Raw genomic sequence first — 17,998 nt, 5'->3', positions numbered from 1 at the left:
TCCGTGCAAGCGAAAATGGTGACTGCTTTCTGCCAGTAGCCAGTGGAAACCAAGTTTATGCCACCATGGCAGGTAGCAATATGCTACCTCAGGTATAACGAATTTTAAGGCGACAGTCTTTAATGGCTCATACTCGCGTCTGTCCATTACATTTTAGGTCACGTGATCTCTCTGCCATGCCTGCACCAGTTGCTCTTCTCCTCTGTCGTGAAATGAATTCAAGCGCGGCAAATTCAAATCAGTGCAATGAGTCGCAAACGGCTTTCGCCTTCCCGCCATTAAGAGATATCTAAGTGCCTCCAACGAATTTTTAGTGTGTTGACCTCGAAACACTGCACCTAAGTATGCCACCTCGGATAAAGCAAAGAGAGAGAGAGAGACGAAAGGCTTATTCACTGCTCTTGGATAGGTAACACTCAGATATAGCGAACTTTCGTGTGTTGCCTCGGATGTAACAAACTCAGTGTGTTGTTCTCGAATATAACGAACGTAAAGAAACAAATACAACACCACAGCTGCAGTCTTAACCTTCCTCAAATTGAAAGAGCCCACAAGAACACTCTTGTAAGCATATTCCTCTACCCGCCTACTTAAAAATTTTGTCTTACTTTAGTACCTTTTTCTGCTTGGGCGTAAATATGCACCACCACTTTTTCCAAACGACTCCCGTGCTTTCACATGGATGCGTATACTGCACTTAGGTTCTGCTATAATCTGAGTCAAGTCATAATATGCAAGTAATTCGAGTACTTGCCTGTAGTCAAGGCTGGGGTCCACTCCTGCTCACCAGTAGTGCCCCACATCCAGCTGTGGCCTTTCTTGGCGATGGGTGTCTCGTTGCCAACAGATCCAAACACTCCCCGACTCCTCACGTGAGCTACAGTGCACAGCACACAAAAAGAGGTTTTTATGAAGGGCAGTTAAAGGGCAAGCAGCTTTTTTATGTAAAAGAAAAAGAAAACTTTGATTTCCTTTAGCGCAAGAACTTGCCTTTGTTCAAGAAAACAGAGACAGACTCTCACTACAGCTGTCATGCAGTAAAATTAGCACCAGTGGAAATTTGCCCATGAATGAAGTACCGTATAAACGTGTGTAAGGGCCGCACCCGTGTAAGGGCCGCACCCTGTATTCCCAAAGGAAATATTTGAAAAAAAAAAAATCCATGTAAGGGCCGCACCCAAACTTTCCAGGAAACACGCAAGAATAGCCTTCGAAATACATGCGCACAGGAGCTTCGAGGTGCCGCCCATGGATGGCACCCGAGGCCGCGGGTCATCATCATCATCTTTTCTTCTGCCGCGAGCTTCTGCTACTGTATTTCCACTATCCTTATCGGCATCGGTATCGCCAGGTCTAACTTTGGTGGTTGTGTTAGCGTGGTCGCTCGGCATAGTTGTTGCTCTCGTGCGCTGTCGTTCTTCACTTTTTCATGAACTGCCTCTGAGCATTGTCACTGTGTTGCACGATGGGCAAGCACCTCAACAGCTACATGGCAGGCTTTAAACTGAAAGTAGTGGAGTTCGCTCTCGAACACGGCAAGCGTGCCGCGGGCAGAAAATTTGACGTGGACGAGAAGTGTGTCCGACAGTGGTGCGGACAAAGGGATGCGTTGAAGAATACCAGCTTCAAAAAGCGCGCTTTCCGAGGCAAGCCATGCAAATTTCCTGAGCTAGAAGAAGAGCTGCTATGCTATTCAATGGAAGTGCGGAACAACGGCTACGCATTGACAACGGACATGCTGCACGTGAGGGCACAAGCCTTGGCACGTGCTAAAAGCATACTGCACAAGGACTTCAAGGCTAGTGCCGGCTGGGTACGAAGATTTCTGAAGAGGAAGGGCCTATCATTTCGGCGAAGCACCACGCTGTGCCAGCGGCTGCTCCCCGACTACACCGACAAGGTGCTCAGCTTGCAGAAGTATGTCATCAGTCTGCGTCGTGAGCACAACTATATATTTTCGCAGATAGCGAACGCCGACCAGACCCCCGTGTGGTTCGACTGTCCCGAGAGCTGCACAGTTGAACTGAAAGGAAAGAAGAGTGTTTTAGTGCGGACAACCGGAGCGGAGCGCCAACAGTGTACCGTTATGCTGTGCGTCACCGCGGACGGGCGGAAGCTGCCCCCCTATGTCATCCTGAAAAGAAAAACGATTCCTAAAGGCGTTTTCCCCAAGGGAATTGTAGTTCGCGCCCAAGAAAAGGGCTGGATGGACGATGAGCTTGTGCTCGACTGGGTAAAAAGCGTTTGGGAGAAGCACCCAGGCGCCATGCTGGCCCGACGATCGCTCCTCGTCTTGGACAGCTTCCGCAGTCACTTGATGGGTAGGGTTAAGGAACGCCTGGGCGGTATCTGCACAGACATGGCCGTGATACCGGGCGACCTCACCGGCATGCTGCAACCCCTGGATGTAAGCGTCAATCGGCCTTTTAAGGTTGAATTTCGAAGGCAGTATTCGGAATGGATGGCCAATGGTAATCACGACGAGACGCCAACAGGGCGGCTTAAGAGGGCACCGCTTGCGACTGTGCTTGGATGGATTTTGTCCGCGTGAAATTCCGTGTCGACCGACATTGTAACCCGGAGTTTCAAAGTGACCGGAATTTCAAACAGTTTAGACGGGACCGAAGACGACTTTCTGTGGGCTGAACATTTACCTGAACACAGCACCAGCTCGGAGTCTGAAGACTCCGTGAGTGATGCCTGAACGGTAAATAAATGCCGCGCATTCCAGATTGGTTTGCTTTCACTTGAAAAAAAAAAATTTTTTTTCGAAAATTGCGTGTATGGGTCGCACCCCGAAATTTGCCCCCCGAATCTGGGAAAAATGTGCGGCCCTTACACGCGTTTATACGGTATACTTCCCCTTGTTTGGCTAGTGCAACTAAGACAGCAGTAATTCAAAGCCCATGTTAAGCTGTTATATCTTTATTTTATTCACTTTTTGTGTTTGGCAGCACCTCTGCACCAACTTTCTCCATGTCCAACTGTCAATATAAAACTAACAATTAGTTGCACTAAACGTACGCCACCAGGCTGAGATAAGGAATAATTTACTAATTTAATTTACTTGAAACAATTTACTAATTCCTCTCACTGTTCCTTTTAAGACACTCATAGGCAAGCACCCCATGCCTACAGTTCTAACCTTTTACTGTTTGCCCAGCATATTTAATAGCCGCAGAGCATTCATTATCAACAAGGTGCATGTTTTCAGGAGCAAGACACAAAAACATTCGAATTATTATTTTTTCAATAACACATTTACCAATTGCTTAGGAAATCATGGAACCTTGCACATTCAGAATAATATTTGGCATGGGAAAGGACCAACCATCTTTGGCAGCCTTCTTGCTCTGGATGTCCATCACAGGTTTCTCTTGTAGAGGAGAGGTCTCCTGGTTTAGGTTTGACATCCGGCTTGAGCTGTTTGGCACAGCCTGGTAGTGGTGTTGTTGCATAAAGATTCCCGTTGGACCTAAGGGCAATGCCAACAACACTAATGCCTGCTGCAACGCATGACAACAAACCAAACATAATAAGATGGCACAAATATGCGTAAGCAGCAGTACCCAGTGGGAAAACGTGTGTCCATCGACGACGGTTTGAAGTCAGCTTGATGGTTACCTGCAGGAAAGAGGAGATTGTAAGGAGTCAGAGCAAAGGTGCCCAGCATCCTGAAGGGCTGGCATATCTGGTGGCCACTTCACTCGAGGAAAGCTCTGACAACTGCACCTCGGTTTACGTGATGCTCTACGTGAATTCACACCTGTACGAGCGTACAAGCCAATGAAAAATCACCGTCCACAGTGACCACCAATGATGCTTTGAGCTTCGGCACTAGCTTAAACTTACTTCACGCCACCCATCATCTCCAGCACAGCAGTGAGCAGCTGTGAGACAGCACGCTTGCAGACTGCTGAGAGATCGATTAACGGACTACGACAGCACTGAGTGACAGCATTATAAAGAGTGTCGGCATGGCACAACATCAGGAGATTGCATAAGTGGTAGGAGAGGCCAATCAAACAGTTTTGCAACTTTGCACCTGTGCATCCCCAGCACAAAAGTTGCCAACCCAGTCCGTGTCCCTTCTACAGCTAGCCTTGAGAAACGAGCACCGTAACTCAAATTTAGCAGGTGCTGTTGGATTCCACTTACTTTCTACACACTACAGTGCGTCACTTAAATGCTCGAGATAAGCCTTGCAAGACTGCCATTCTAAGGCAATGGCATCAGTTTTACAACACAGGTGCCATAAAATAATTGATGGGTAAGGATTATGATGCATTTTCTTTTCATACTGTGCTTCCAATAATGAAAGCAATAAAAAAAGCAGACAACGGATCAGTGCTCAGACCGACTAGAAACTCTGCAGAAAGCACCGAGGGAGTGACACTGCTGCAGCCACATAAAAATCCCCCTAAAATTAGTCCTCAGGTTACCATTAAACCTGCAAAGTATAAGGCCTACCTCATCTTCAATATAAACATTTGAGCTCTTTAACTCCAGCTGCAGCACCTCCCAAAGCACCCCTTGTTTCAGAAAACAGCTCTGTTGGGGTGGGTTAGGTTTCACCAGTGAAAGTCAAATAAACTGTTCACATTAACCCAAAATCTGCAGCAAAAAAAAAAAGAAAACGATGTCACAGATAGTTAGGAATTCAGTTGCAACATATAGCTGGTCATTAAAGCAGTTTTACTCAAATGGAATGATTAAAAAAGCCTGATTCCCAATATCACCTGCTTGCTACCAGTGACGCTCACCTGTGACGGGTCGAAGGGGTTAATTAGGGCCCTGGGCTGCTGGGGTGTCTTCTGCCTCTCCTGTAAGGCCTCAGGCACCTGGCCTGCGCTGCCTACCACCGTCCGGTGTGGTGGGGATGCCACGAACTCAGAGTTCTCCTTGGCCGCCACCACTTGCTGCTTGTCGGCGTCACAGATTGCAATGGCTGCCCCTGCACAGATGCAAAAAAATTGGTTTCATCCATGACCACTTCAGTGTATGACAAAAGTGTGTCACTGATACATAATAAACAGCAAGATCAGTGCACAGGTGGAGGCTCCAGAACTGGGCAGAAGCAGAAGTGCTGGTGTAGTTTCAATATTTTTCAAAAGGCTACCCTTTCACCACACTTTGCACTTGATAGCATTTACTGATTTGCAGCAGCATGCAGCTTACCATTTGCCACCCTTCATCCCCTTGCTGCAGTAACTCACATAGGGCAGCACAGCATTACATTTGCATCGGTATTCATAATGTTTCAGCAAACCCTTTCAAAAATTCCTATATATAGCTAGTTCAAAAGAGAAAGAAATTCTTTTCAGGAACAAACGGTCAGCTGCAGCAGACATCAGTTATTCTTTAATAATCATATTTAGTTAGCTATTAACAGCTTTACTCATTAAAATGTCATGTATTGTGAGATTTAATGTCCCTGAGTGACTCAGGCAATGAGGGACACCATAGTGGAAGGCTCCGGATTAATTTAGACCACCTTGTTTTTTCTTAAATGTGCATTCACATTGCATAGCAGGTACTTCACTTCCATCAAACTAATTAAAATTTAATTGCCACAGTCTGGTGGTTATGGCCAGTGGGGCATTCAAAGCCATAAGCAAGATGATGCCATATCAGTTTTTCAAACAAAGATAAAGCCATTCTCTAAAGCTCTCAGTGCGATGAAATCTAGCTCTTTTTTTTTTTTTCACTGAGCGCTAGAGGTTAGCGGGAAGTTCATGGAAATGCAGCATCCGCTGACGACGTACTGGAATGACTCCGGTGCTAAATCCGAACTGCCTGTGCTGTTGTACCATGTCATGCACATTCTTTTGCTTTATCGCTTGGCGCAAAGAAAAGGATAACTACTGCCAACTGTGCGGTTGTGCTCAAATTCAGTTTTGCGTGGAAAGACGCGCCGGATTTCCTCATGCTGCGAAGCTTCACAAAATGATTTTTTACTAGTTTCAGAAGCTGATATGACGTCACCATGACCGTGGCTTCAAACTTCTCATTGGCGCTAACCACCAGAACGCTCTAATTTAAAAGTTAATTAGTGAATTTCTACCTCATATGATGATTCTTATAGATACTGACATCTGCTGTGGATGACTGTTCGTTCGCGAAAAGATCTTTCAGTTTCAAACTCCCTATATTTAGAAATTCTTGAAAGTATTCGCTGAAACATCGATTATGTAGCAATGTCAGCCGTAGTTAATGTCAGATGTAGCTGGCCAGCTTATAAACTGGCCAACCAAGCAATCTTAAAAATGTAATAAAACTATATTTTAGGCAATGTCTGATATTAATACATGGCAGAAGCCATCAACATAACACCCAGGCAACTCATAATGTGAATGGCAAATGATTCAACAGTCATGCTGCCATCAAAATTTTATATATCACGGTCAGTACTTTTTCCACATTTTTTTTTTTTTCCATTACAAGTAACCACACTGGACTTTCGGTGAAAGGAACTGTCACGCTCTATGTGGACATATCCTTAGCTGCACCATGAGAGAAGAGATGAAGGAGTGAGTGAAAAGAGGCTAACAGAAAGAGGCATCATAGTGAGGACTCTGAATTAATTCTGCCTAGCTGATGTTCTTTAATGAGTACTGGCATTGCAGAGCACACACAGGAGTCTGTATTTTACCTCAATAAAAACAAATAGTTTTGAGGATATGCAAGGTGCAGTAACTGCCTCACTTCTCAGTCGACACCTCAACTGCACCATGAAGGAAGGGAAGAAGGAGTGAGTGAAAGAAGGGAGAGAGAAAGAGGTGAGTGGAGGGCTCTGGAATAGTAATTTCGGCCACCTGGGGATCTTTAATGCGCACCTACATCCCACAGGACACGAGCATCTGTAGCGTTTTGCCTCCCTGGAAACACGGACAATGTGTTTCGATGAGCCTGCGGCTGGGATTCAGTCCCGTGACCTTGCACTCAGCAGCCAAATGCCATGACCACTAAGCCACAGCAGTGGGTCAATATATACGCACCCTTTGTATTTGTCCCATGCCTTGTTATCAACATCATGCAGATGTAAAAGGACTACAATACACACCATCGCTGCCAAGTGCTGACACCGGCGGGTTGGCGTAAGAAGAAGCACTCCGCTTGGGGATCGATATGGCGCCAGATCGGGAGTGGGAAGAGCCACTGGAGTAAGTTGGAGATGATGATGAGCTGTCGTCATCCTGATTCAGTGGTCGTGGGGGTGTTGGCAGATGGGAACGACGACGCATGTTCGCCCTCTGTAGTGTGCTCATCCTATGACAGAAAGAAAGAGCTACCCTTGAGAGGCAAGCTCAGACAGAGCACTAAAGCATGATGTGCAAAGACAAAATGTTTTCCATTAATTACTGATCTTATGCACCAGAGTCCTTCATTTGCATTAAGTGAGGGACCGAAGAGACATAAGTGTCTTCAGGCGCACGATACCTTCGAGCTCTTAAAATGCAAGTAAACAAAAATAAAATGAGAAAACCTGCAATACCCTTAGAACATGATGCTACAGTGAAGACTGAAGCAATGAAGGGACCAAGATGGGATCTAGTTGCACATGTTGGCCACACTAATTGGGACAACACAGCTATCGTAGCTTAAGAAGGGAGTCCACTATCCTGTCTCTTATTCGAATCAGCACCAACATATACTAACTCGCACATTACAAACTGGACATAGCAAAACATGCCTGCTATGAATTCTTGGTTGCTACACGACATGCTGCGTATCTATGTGACAGTGATCTGTATGGAGCCTCACCATGAACAAAGAAACCGTATGCGACTCTGAAGCGTCAATGATTCCATAAGAACTTGGCTGCTGACTGCAATCTTTGCCGTTTTTTCCATCCTTGCCTAACTACACAAACTTCTGTAAAATATTTAGTATGTGAGCTCTGCATGCATTGTTTCTTTACATCATGATCATGCAACAACTAGATTGCACAGATAGAGCTTACTTTGGGCCGGCTTGACTTGGAGAACACCCCTTGAAGATGTTGGCATCGTACTCATCGTAGTCGTACACAACTGAAATGCTGTCAGAGGCCCGGATGGGGGGCTGACTACGGCATGCGTACATCCCTATTCATAAATTTAAAAAAAGAAAAGAAAAACACACAGAAAAGCTTAGGAAAGACTCCAGGAAGTACGCAGATAGTGCTGTACAGCACAGAACTCGGGATAAAATTGAAAGCTCTACAGCCTGGACACAAAACAGTCAGCACAGCTTTAGGCACAAGCATGTGCAGAAGAAACTCCCACCAAGAGTCACAATATCTATACTGACTGCAAAATAAAAAAACATTCAGTCTTTAATAATGTGTGCATAATAGCTTTCCGGCAACAATAAGGTCATTTAATCAGCTGGCATAGTTAAAGAAGCTAATCTAATGAAGCACAGAACTCAAAACTTGAGATATAAGGAACGCAGTTTTTTCAAGCCAATTCTCGACTTCTTGGCACAAGAGACATTTCTATATTTAATGACGTTGTACTACAAAAGCCATTAGGGCACTGTAACACAGAAACAGGGCAGCATTTGCAATGAGGGAGTGCTACACACTGACATCGGCTGAAGCTCACGCCTTAACATTACAAGAACACATACACGTAACGCAAGGCTAGGATGGTAAAAGCAGTAAAAAAAGCCTCAGAGTACTTGAGACAGCAAGGTGAGAAAGGCACAACTGCAATACGCACCTGTTCCAAGTGCTTTCACATGACTGGGCTTTGGCTAGAGGAGCATGCGGAGAAAGCTTCAATCACAGTCTTCATCAAAGACAAAAACAAAAAGAAAGAATAAAACTGCTAGGCAGCTCATCTACTGACCTGAGGAGTAGGCAGCTTGATGCGAGGCACAAACTTGGAGTAAAACTGTGCCGGTGTAGCAGAGTAAAAACTGGAAAGAAAAGTATATCGCTTAAGCGATGAGTAGTATTGCAGCCTCAGAGCAGCTGTACATGGTTGTTATAACAAGGTCACTCTAAATGGTCACAGAAACGCGAGCTGTTCAAGGCTGTAATGATAAAATAAATATGTACCTGCTGAAAACAAATTCCTGAAAACTTTTAAAGGGCAGGAATATGAAGCAGCAAGCACCAATTCACATGTCAAAAGAACCAAGAGATTCATAATCATTTTTAGCTGCCTTTAGTATGCCATTTTAGTTTTTATGCAGTTTACAGTACAAGCAAGTTCAGCAACACCATGCTCAAAAAGAAGCCCTAGAACACCTTTTGAATATAACATACCCTGGCACTACGGTATTTCAATCGTGTACTAACAAATACCTGAGCCAGGTGTAACTGCTCTAGATCCAGCATAGAACCTACACCCTAACTTCAAAGTTTGAATGCCATTTCCTGTTTATGCATCGTCCCAACCATCCTTTTGCAGCTTCTTCAGTGCCATTTTGGCTGCTATCAACAGTTCTTAAAAGTTCACACCACATTGGTACCCTTGTCCGAGAAGAAACAGTCTGCAATATTTCAATTATTGATAACTCAGCTGACATGAAATGCTTTAATATATTCACAGTAGGAGATTCCCCAAATGGTGCCCCTTTATACAAAGAGGTTTTGAAGTCCCAGGGCCTCCTCCTCAATGCCCTTATAAAAAAGGTTCATTGAAAAGAAAATGAAGGCAAACATTCAACGAAAACAGGCCTGTATGATGCATCTGGCACACTTGATTTTAAATGCCCACCAAAAATTTGCAGCCATCTGCACTAAAGCCTGTCAGTGGCATATACTGAGCTTCAAATGCTTCCAGACAGCTGGAATGTACTCAGGTTGCCTTTGTAAAGAGAAAAATAAGTCAATGGAAGCACCTCAAATTTATCCAGTGTGGCATGTTGTAGTCATCCTTCATATCCAGGCCTGATGGGTTTTTTGACTGAAACTGGGGAAAAAAGAACAAGAAGTGTTAAGGAAGTGTTAAACTGCAGGAAAGAGAAGCAAGTTATGAAACAATGATGATGCACATTATAACATGACTTTCAAACACAACATATACAAAGAAAACCTCATCCTGAGTTTCAATGTGCCACATCACTCTAGGATACTTAAGCGAAGATTACAAAGATGCAGCTATCAGGGTGAGCAATAGATCCACACACTTCTTTGTGCAGTCTCGCACATGTATCCTTACACAGAAAATAAAATGCAATGCATCCTTTCATTCGACATTCCTGGCATGTCTGTTGAAAAAATGAAATCTTCAGATATGGCATGAAAGGAAAAAAAGAGCTATTGCCCATATTAAGTGCAGCAAAGCAAAAAAAAATCCACAATTCAGTACAGTATATACTTTCTTTTTGCCAGCAACCTTTCAAAATATGCCAAGGAGTGGGTGTCAAAAAAAAAATGTCAACCAACAGAACCAAATGGTAACACTACAATGTGGCCAGGCTCCCAATTAATGTCACAGTTGCTACAAATCTAAGCAAAGTCAGTGTGGCTGAAAGAACTGCCAGCATATTTTCCTCTTACAGAAATAGTACACTTGCACAGCGAACATGGTGAAATTAATTTAATGAGCAGTGAACCATCCCCCACTAACAGTGCCTCTCATTCTCTCAACATTCACTGAAATATCAGAGCAGTGATGCCATAAGTTCACCACGCTCTTTAAATATCAAACCTTGTTTCTCATCCATCTGTAAAGCTAGTTCTTTTTTCTGTGTAAAGAAGCTTTTTTTTTTCATGCTCTTTCACATCTGTGCAGTCCAAATGCTCACCACAGGCAGTGTCTGAAAGAAGCTTAGTTTGAAAAAAGCTGTTTACAAGATAAAGACAGAACAAAGGGTGACATGAATTTACCTTGAACAGGGGCACAGCATGCAAGGGCTGTTCGCCAAGGCACACGAGGTCACTTCCAATGCCTGCAAAAAGAACATGGTAACAAGGTCACTCTTCCTTTTATGGAGGGATTTCACCATATGTGTCTTGGCTACCACAACCTGGTGGCCATTTAGCAAGGCGGTTGGCAGGTCTTACCGTTGTCAATGATGCGCTGCTTGGTGATGTTGGTGAGGTCTCGGTCAACCTCAAAGACTCCTACACCAGGTGTGATGACAACACTCAGCTGACCGGTGCGATCAAAGCTTCGGTCCATAAAGTGCTTCTCGAAGACTGTGAAGTGCAAAGAAGAAAGAACAAGGTTAACAGGGCGATATTTTATAAGAAAACTGATTAAAAACAAAGACTATACAAAAAATAGCATGCACAAGAGCTGCAAAAGAAAATGAAACATGGTTCTGAGGTCAGACTGCACTAATGCAACACTTTGTGGACTTTACAAGGCATGCTGCCCCTTTTTGTGAGCACTACAATGCCACATCTGCACACTAAATTACTGTGGCCATGAATTTTCAATACTCCAGATGCTAGCACAATTCGATCACACAAACCTGCTCAGCTTAGTTTTGACACAGCTTGCACTGCCTGGCCACAAGTACAATCTTCAGCAAAATGACAATGCATGCAAATGACAGTACTAGACAGCCAGTTGGCTTCCTGAGTCTAATATTCAACTCCACATTTGGGCATGTCTATATGAATCTACCACATGAAAATGTATTGAAAACTTTTCAATAATTATGAACGTAGCCTGTTTGTCCAAACTTGGTCAGACATTAACACCTGCTAACTAGTATTCGCAAATCAGCAACTTGACACATTTGCCATCAAATAGCTACAGACATGTACCACAAACCATTGAGAGACATGTTGAGGACTTGGAGAAAGTTGCCTTGAGACGCGGTTGAGTTCACAGCTGTGGGCACCTTGATGTTGGCCCTGTGGTGATGCTCAAGGATCTGTTTTGGGTACTCATTGAAATATGTCTTCAGCAGCCGTAGTGTCTGTGTCCAGTCATCAATGCGTTCGTTCTGGACTGCCACTCTGCACAACAAAAATATACCAATGTGATACAACTTGGACTATATTTGCTGCTTACAGCTAAACTGAATACTATATAACCTATGTGCTCATGCAGAAAGGAAAAAACAGGCAGAGGATGATGCCAGCCTCTTGCTTGAATGCCTCTATTATGTAAATTAACACGCACTAAGGAACAAGGATGCGGTAGTAGCAAACTATGTGGCAGTGATGATAATGGGCATCTTGCAAGACTGGTAGCTGTGAGAGCATTGACAGAAGCACAAGTGAAGCAACGGCTGCAGCAAAAAATTGAGCAAATGTTGAAGGAGGGCTTGGCATAACACTTCAACAAAGTATCTTCAATACTGATACCTGATACCCTTAAAAACGTATTCCAATGCCGATGCATGATACAGAACTGAAATTTATTTCCGATACAGATAATCGATACTGTATCACTGATATTTCAATACATCACTGAAATTGCCAGTATTAATAAGGCTAGTGATAGGATTAGCTAAATTAAGATATTTCTTTGTGGTTCCTGGAAACTTAAGTGCATGCAATAATATAGAGCACTGTTTTTGAAAGCGTTTAAATGAATATGGCCATGCTGATTTCTTTTAAGCTGCACTGTTGGCACAACTGCTTTCAACAGAACTTTAGCATCGGACGAAAGCTATGATGACGTTGAAATGATTACTTCCATAAGCAGCCTAGCAAAATCTTTTCTTAAGCTAATGTTCATGTGAACCAGCCTGTGAGCACTTGAGTATACATACAAATAAATTTGGGAACTTTTTCTGATGCTTTTTGTTTGTTACTGCAGTATTTACTGCATACCGCATCTTTGCCCTGTGCTAAATGGCGCAAGCCCTCCATACACTTGGCAAAACCGAACAATTTTTTCCACAGCACTGCGTTTAAGAACATTTGAAGTTGAGCATTCTGCTTTAAAGGCTAGAAAGAAAAAATAATAAAAGATTTTTGATACCGATACTTCCATACTTTCATTTTTTGTGATCGATACCTGATACCAAACACAAAATGGATCGCAATGTAGTATAAAAGATACCCGTATTTTCGATACTGCCTAAGACTGCGTTGAAGAAATGAAAGACTGAAATGAAAGAATTATGGGAACGCTTAAGTTACTTAAGAGTGGAATGCGACAGCATTAGAAGCAACATTGCTGCGACATGTTTGGTTTGGTTTATGAGGGTTTAACGTCCCAAAGCGACTCAGGCTATGAGGGATGCCGCAGCGAAGGGCTCCGGAAATTTCGACCACCTGGGGTTCTTTTAACATGCACTGACATCGCACAGTACACGGGCCTCCAGAATTTCGCCTCCATCGAAATTCGACCGCCACAGCCGGGATCGAACCCGCGTCTTTCGGGTCAGCAGCCGAGCGCCATAACCACTGAGCCACCACGGCGGCTCTTTGCTGCTACATGTGTATGTGTCAGTTCTTTCACATCATACACAATGTTGTCACTGTCATATCTTTATTTGCGCACACATAATTATGCACTGAGTGAGCCTGCCGAGAGCCTGTTCCGGTGCAGCGCTCCCCCATTGTTTTTCAGCTTTTAATTTTCACACTGCTGTGGCCAGGTAGCGAGTGAATTGAGTTTAATTGCATTAATTTAACTGCAACCTGGCATGGTGGGCTGGTTTCTCACAACTCCGTGAGCAGGTTGTGACGACGTTAAAAAGTTACATGACCTGCTGCTACTCCTGATGATGATAGACTAGTGGCTACTCTCGGAGTGCAAGCGTTATGGTATGGCCAACGAATGCAATGCAACTATGAATGCTGTGCACTTTAAAGATTGATGCCACTTGTTCTTCATCTTTTTCCATCTCCTCAGGTGTTCCCAAACGGATTCGATTTGACCCCTTACAGTTTTTAGTTTATGTTAATTTTTCAGTTTCTTCAGTGATCCTAGTGTAAGGATTAATCTCTTTGCTGATGACTGCATGCTGCATAAATCGATCCACTCAACTTCAGACCAAGCCTTGCTAAATATATGTACTGGTGAAACAAGTGGGGAATGTTGATTAATGTAGAAAATCAGTGCCCTGCAAGTTGAACTACTCTATTACTAATAAACCTATTTCTGAGGTCACATCTTACAAATACAGTAAAAGCTCGTTAATTCAAACTTCAAGGGACAGAAAAAAATGTGTGAGATTCCCGAAAGTTCGAATAATCGAATGACCCAGAAAAGCCTAACAAGAGCCGCATGCATCACAGTAAATTTATTTAGCGAAAGACTGGGCAATGGTTGCTTGCTTTTGGGATGAGAACGGCACAACAATGACTATTTTTAGCGGTGGAGGTCCACAGCTAATGAGTCACACACCTCACAAGCGGCAGCATCACGTGTAAGGAGCCTTGACAGCACAAAGTGCGAACAGCACGTGACGAGCGCACAGTTTCAGATCAATGGGAGAATGGAAGAACCACACTGAAGCGGTGAGAAAAAAAAAGGGACGGGAATAGAAAAGACTTTCAAGGCACGCCAATTAGTGCCTGAATGGCACGCAGCTGGGTTCGGTTGGTTGGCTGATGCAGGATGGTGCGAAGCTCAGAGGATTGAAACCAAAACTATGCATTGTGACTGCTCTTAGTGACTCGGCCATCTGTTTGCCAATATGCCTGCCGTTGTGCGTATGTCATAGCTGTGTGAGAGACTTTGTAGCATGAAACTCAGGTTTGAGCAGGGTTATTTAGACTGACTATCGCATGCCGTGCCAGGCATATCTGGACATGGGAGCCCCTTCAAATTAACTGGTGCGAGACTGGTAGCATTCGAATAACCGAGCGTGTGACACCACAGACTTATATGCATGGTGCCGGCCAGAACTGTGCCATCAGTTTGAATTAAGGGAGTTTGAATTAACAAGCTTTTATTGTACTTAGGCATTATAATTAATTCCAAGCTTTGTTGGAATATCACATTCATTATAAAATGTCATCTGCAAAAATAAATTTAGTAAATGAATTCAGGCATAAACTCAAAGGAACACCCAGCAGCATTAAGAAATTGTATGTCACTCACGCCAAAACTCGAATATGTAGAAACAGTCCAGGGTCCAAACACAAAGAAAGTTATTTCAGAACTGAAAAAAGCATACAGGTGTGCAGGGCATTTTATTTACAATAAATTCTAAAATACTAACTTTCTGTGTGCTGTAATGGTAGCCAATCAAATGCAGCCCGGCATATAGCATGCAAAATTTCTCAATTCATCGCTCTCCACTGAGTGATTCATACGACATTTGAGGTCTCATCAGAGGCTCACGTCATGCACTCAGCAACTTGGAGAACCCGCCACAACCATAACTGCACCTTGGCCCCCTGTTCTGCACGGTCAAACCAATATATATACTATTCACATTTCCTGAAAACTATCACTGAGCAGAACTTATCTGAAAAGGTGTTCAAAAGTGAAAATTTTGGAAATGCATTTTCCAACATTGTGTAATATTTTCTTTCTCTTCATGGGTGCTCTCCTTATCTGCAGACTTGTCTTGTCACCATCTGCTGCATATCATGGAAATGTATTGTTACCGATATTGTTTCTTGTCATTACGTATACTGTTTGTTTATATATGCCTGGGCCATATGGGATCAGCAAGGTCATCTAAATAAAATATTATAAAATTACAGCTAATAAGGTCCCTTGGAATAGCTCAAAAAAGAAGGAACAGTCATGCTAAGCTACCTGTAAAAGTCCTCGTAAAACCGGCCTTTGTAATCCACTTGCACGCAGTGGGCCATGTGCTCAGGAAACTGGTCCTTACTCTTAGCTTCGTAGAAGACGCGTGAGAAGAGTACAATGTTGACATCGTGGTTGCATTTCATGTCCTGAGTAGCACCAGAGAGAACAAAAACTGAATACACTGGAGAATCAACACAGAGGCTACAGAAGGAGTGAAGGCGAATAAAAGTGCTATCATTTATGAGATAATGCTGAGGCGCTAGGCATGACTGCTACGTAATAAAATAAATTGGCTGCAGACATTTTATTATCAGATGGTGCAATTTAAAGGAAGGTCGCAAAATTCCACACTTTTGAGTTCGTCACATTACCCTTTGTGCATCTTTGTGAAGATGGAACAATCGTGTTTGGCACAATCTGAAGTCTTTCAAATTAGACACTGCATACCTTGCCTTCATTATATTCACCTGAAGATCTAACAAACGCATCACTGAGTAAATCTATCCTTTCCTGTCTAACAGCCTGTGCAGCCAGGATTTGAATGCCATGCCGTAATGAAAAATGCTTCTTGAAATACAGAGCAGTTTACTTGCATAATATAATGCTCATATGGCAAGATTAAATATAAGTCAGCATTTTAAAAAAAAACTATTCGCTTCAAACAGAATCAAAACATGACAGGTCCTGAAAGCTGAATGCCACTAACATCATGCTCACCAAACTGCAATGACCGCTAGTTTTTTACTACAACATTTTCAGAAAATGCTAATCTTTTATGAGATTTTCAAACGAAATATACATGAGGTGAACACTGGTTGGTGGTCATAGCATGACTGAACAGAGCCTGGAGCTACCAGATCAGTGTGTGACAAATAGGGTCCAAAGACTAAGCAACTTGCCTTCCATTTTGCGATGAGGTCACACAAGAAGCCATTGACAGCCTTCTCGAAGTACAGATCACCATTCATGTCAAAGTCCCACATTTCAGAACTCATCTGGATGAAAAGGTACACCATGCTGCTGGCTGAGCGGTAGACGATCTTGGTGTCTGCAGTGATGACTCCAGAGGCCACCTGCTCTCCATGAGCCCACATTTCGTAAACCTGAAGCCTGTATGAGAGAAGAACCATAAAAGAGCAAACAACAAGGCACATTAGCATGATTTCCACGTTTGTCTCCTGGGATCTTCATTAGAGATGCAGAATGTTAACTCAATACTAGTTCAGCGCATAGCATGCCAGTAAAATCATTAATTCTCCACAATGCTTGCAGTGAATTACTTGCATGTCATGGTACTTGCTACTTCTAGATGTGAATAAATACTAACCAACCAAAACTTATGCTCCTTTGATTTCACGAGTGTTGACCACAACATTCTGTGGGCAGAGGGTTGCCCATTATAGACTAGTTGCAATATTATTAAGCCACCATTTCACGCCTGCCATCACCAGGACATAGCAATATACAGACCATAATGCAATAGGTAAATATATTAAGTTAGGTGCTCAAAAAAGATGCGAGACCCATAGCTAAGAACCAATCTAATTGGAACCTTTGAGCTGTGTACCTTCACCTTGTTAGAATGCTGGACAGAGCCACATTTGCTTGCGAAAAGCAAGATGCTTCCTAAAGGCACAATCACACAAAGGGTTTCCAGCTGTAAAGCACAGGGCTCTATTTACAGCTGAAGCCATGACAATCACAAAATTGTCAACTTTTTTCTCATCTTTATAATAAGTACAAACTGCTCAGCACTCCCAATGGTTGGATTTGCGTGACAACGAAGAAAAAAACGTCAACAAAGATGGAGCAGCTGAAACTGGATTTTAATGATGTAGAAGCTACACTGACAATAATGTATCAGACTCAGAACTGACTTACATGCTTGAATGAATCTTGACAAACTTTTTGGTATACACACAAGTATTGATCTGGAAAGAGCACAAGAGGGCTACAGTGAAAATAGCCTCTGGCATAATTTGGAATAGGCAAAAGAAACAAGCAGCAAAAACAACACTTATTTTCTGCTGATTGCTCGCGTAAATATGCTCACTGTTCAGTAAACATAAACCGAAACACATATGCAGTGCGAGTGTGTGAAGGAACGGCTCCCTTATCCTCCAATACAATTAGCTGCACTTAGGCATTTTAATTCCATGTTTAGAGTGTAAAGCCAATAGCACCTGTCCTTAGCACAGCTAATGATCTTAGTACAGAGTCGATCACACTTCTCTAGAGCGCTCGGGCGGTGTGCTGCGGAGCAAATGAAGTGAAATCTTTTCACAGCTCTTTTGCCTGCAGTAAGGCGCTGGTGCCTGTGTGGCGCACGTGTCTATTCTGCTGCTCTCCAGCAGTCAATATGTGCTTTAGAATTCCGCTTT

The 17,998-nt window shown here is 43.2% G+C and overlaps 1 protein-coding gene across 1 annotated transcript in view; it reads right to left on the bottom strand.

The window, feature by feature from the left end:
- Positions 1-17,998, bottom strand: part of Iml1 (GATOR complex protein Iml1) — a 40,188-nt gene that overhangs the window by 18,849 nt on the left and 3,341 nt on the right. The window contains exons 6-20 of the mRNA XM_077653679.1: positions 17,499-17,548; positions 16,517-16,727; positions 15,621-15,763; positions 11,721-11,908; positions 11,003-11,137; positions 10,826-10,887; positions 9,835-9,905; positions 8,835-8,904; positions 8,706-8,739; positions 7,964-8,087; positions 7,064-7,269; positions 4,764-4,954; positions 3,570-3,624; positions 3,332-3,475; positions 755-877 (exon numbers count right to left, since the gene is read on the bottom strand). Of these exons, the coding sequence (XP_077509805.1) occupies positions 755-877; positions 3,332-3,475; positions 3,570-3,624; positions 4,764-4,954; positions 7,064-7,269; positions 7,964-8,087; positions 8,706-8,739; positions 8,835-8,904; positions 9,835-9,905; positions 10,826-10,887; positions 11,003-11,137; positions 11,721-11,908; positions 15,621-15,763; positions 16,517-16,727; positions 17,499-17,548 (1,807 nt within the window). The remainder of the gene's footprint in view (positions 1-754; positions 878-3,331; positions 3,476-3,569; positions 3,625-4,763; positions 4,955-7,063; positions 7,270-7,963; positions 8,088-8,705; positions 8,740-8,834; positions 8,905-9,834; positions 9,906-10,825; positions 10,888-11,002; positions 11,138-11,720; positions 11,909-15,620; positions 15,764-16,516; positions 16,728-17,498; positions 17,549-17,998) is intronic.

This window comes from Amblyomma americanum, chromosome 2 (genome assembly GCF_052857255.1).
Source record: "Amblyomma americanum isolate KBUSLIRL-KWMA chromosome 2, ASM5285725v1, whole genome shotgun sequence".
Lineage (NCBI taxonomy): Eukaryota > Metazoa > Arthropoda > Arachnida > Ixodida > Ixodidae > Amblyomma > Amblyomma americanum.
The sequence above is the reverse complement of the archived record's forward strand: the minus strand, read 5'-3'. Positions and strand labels throughout refer to the sequence as shown.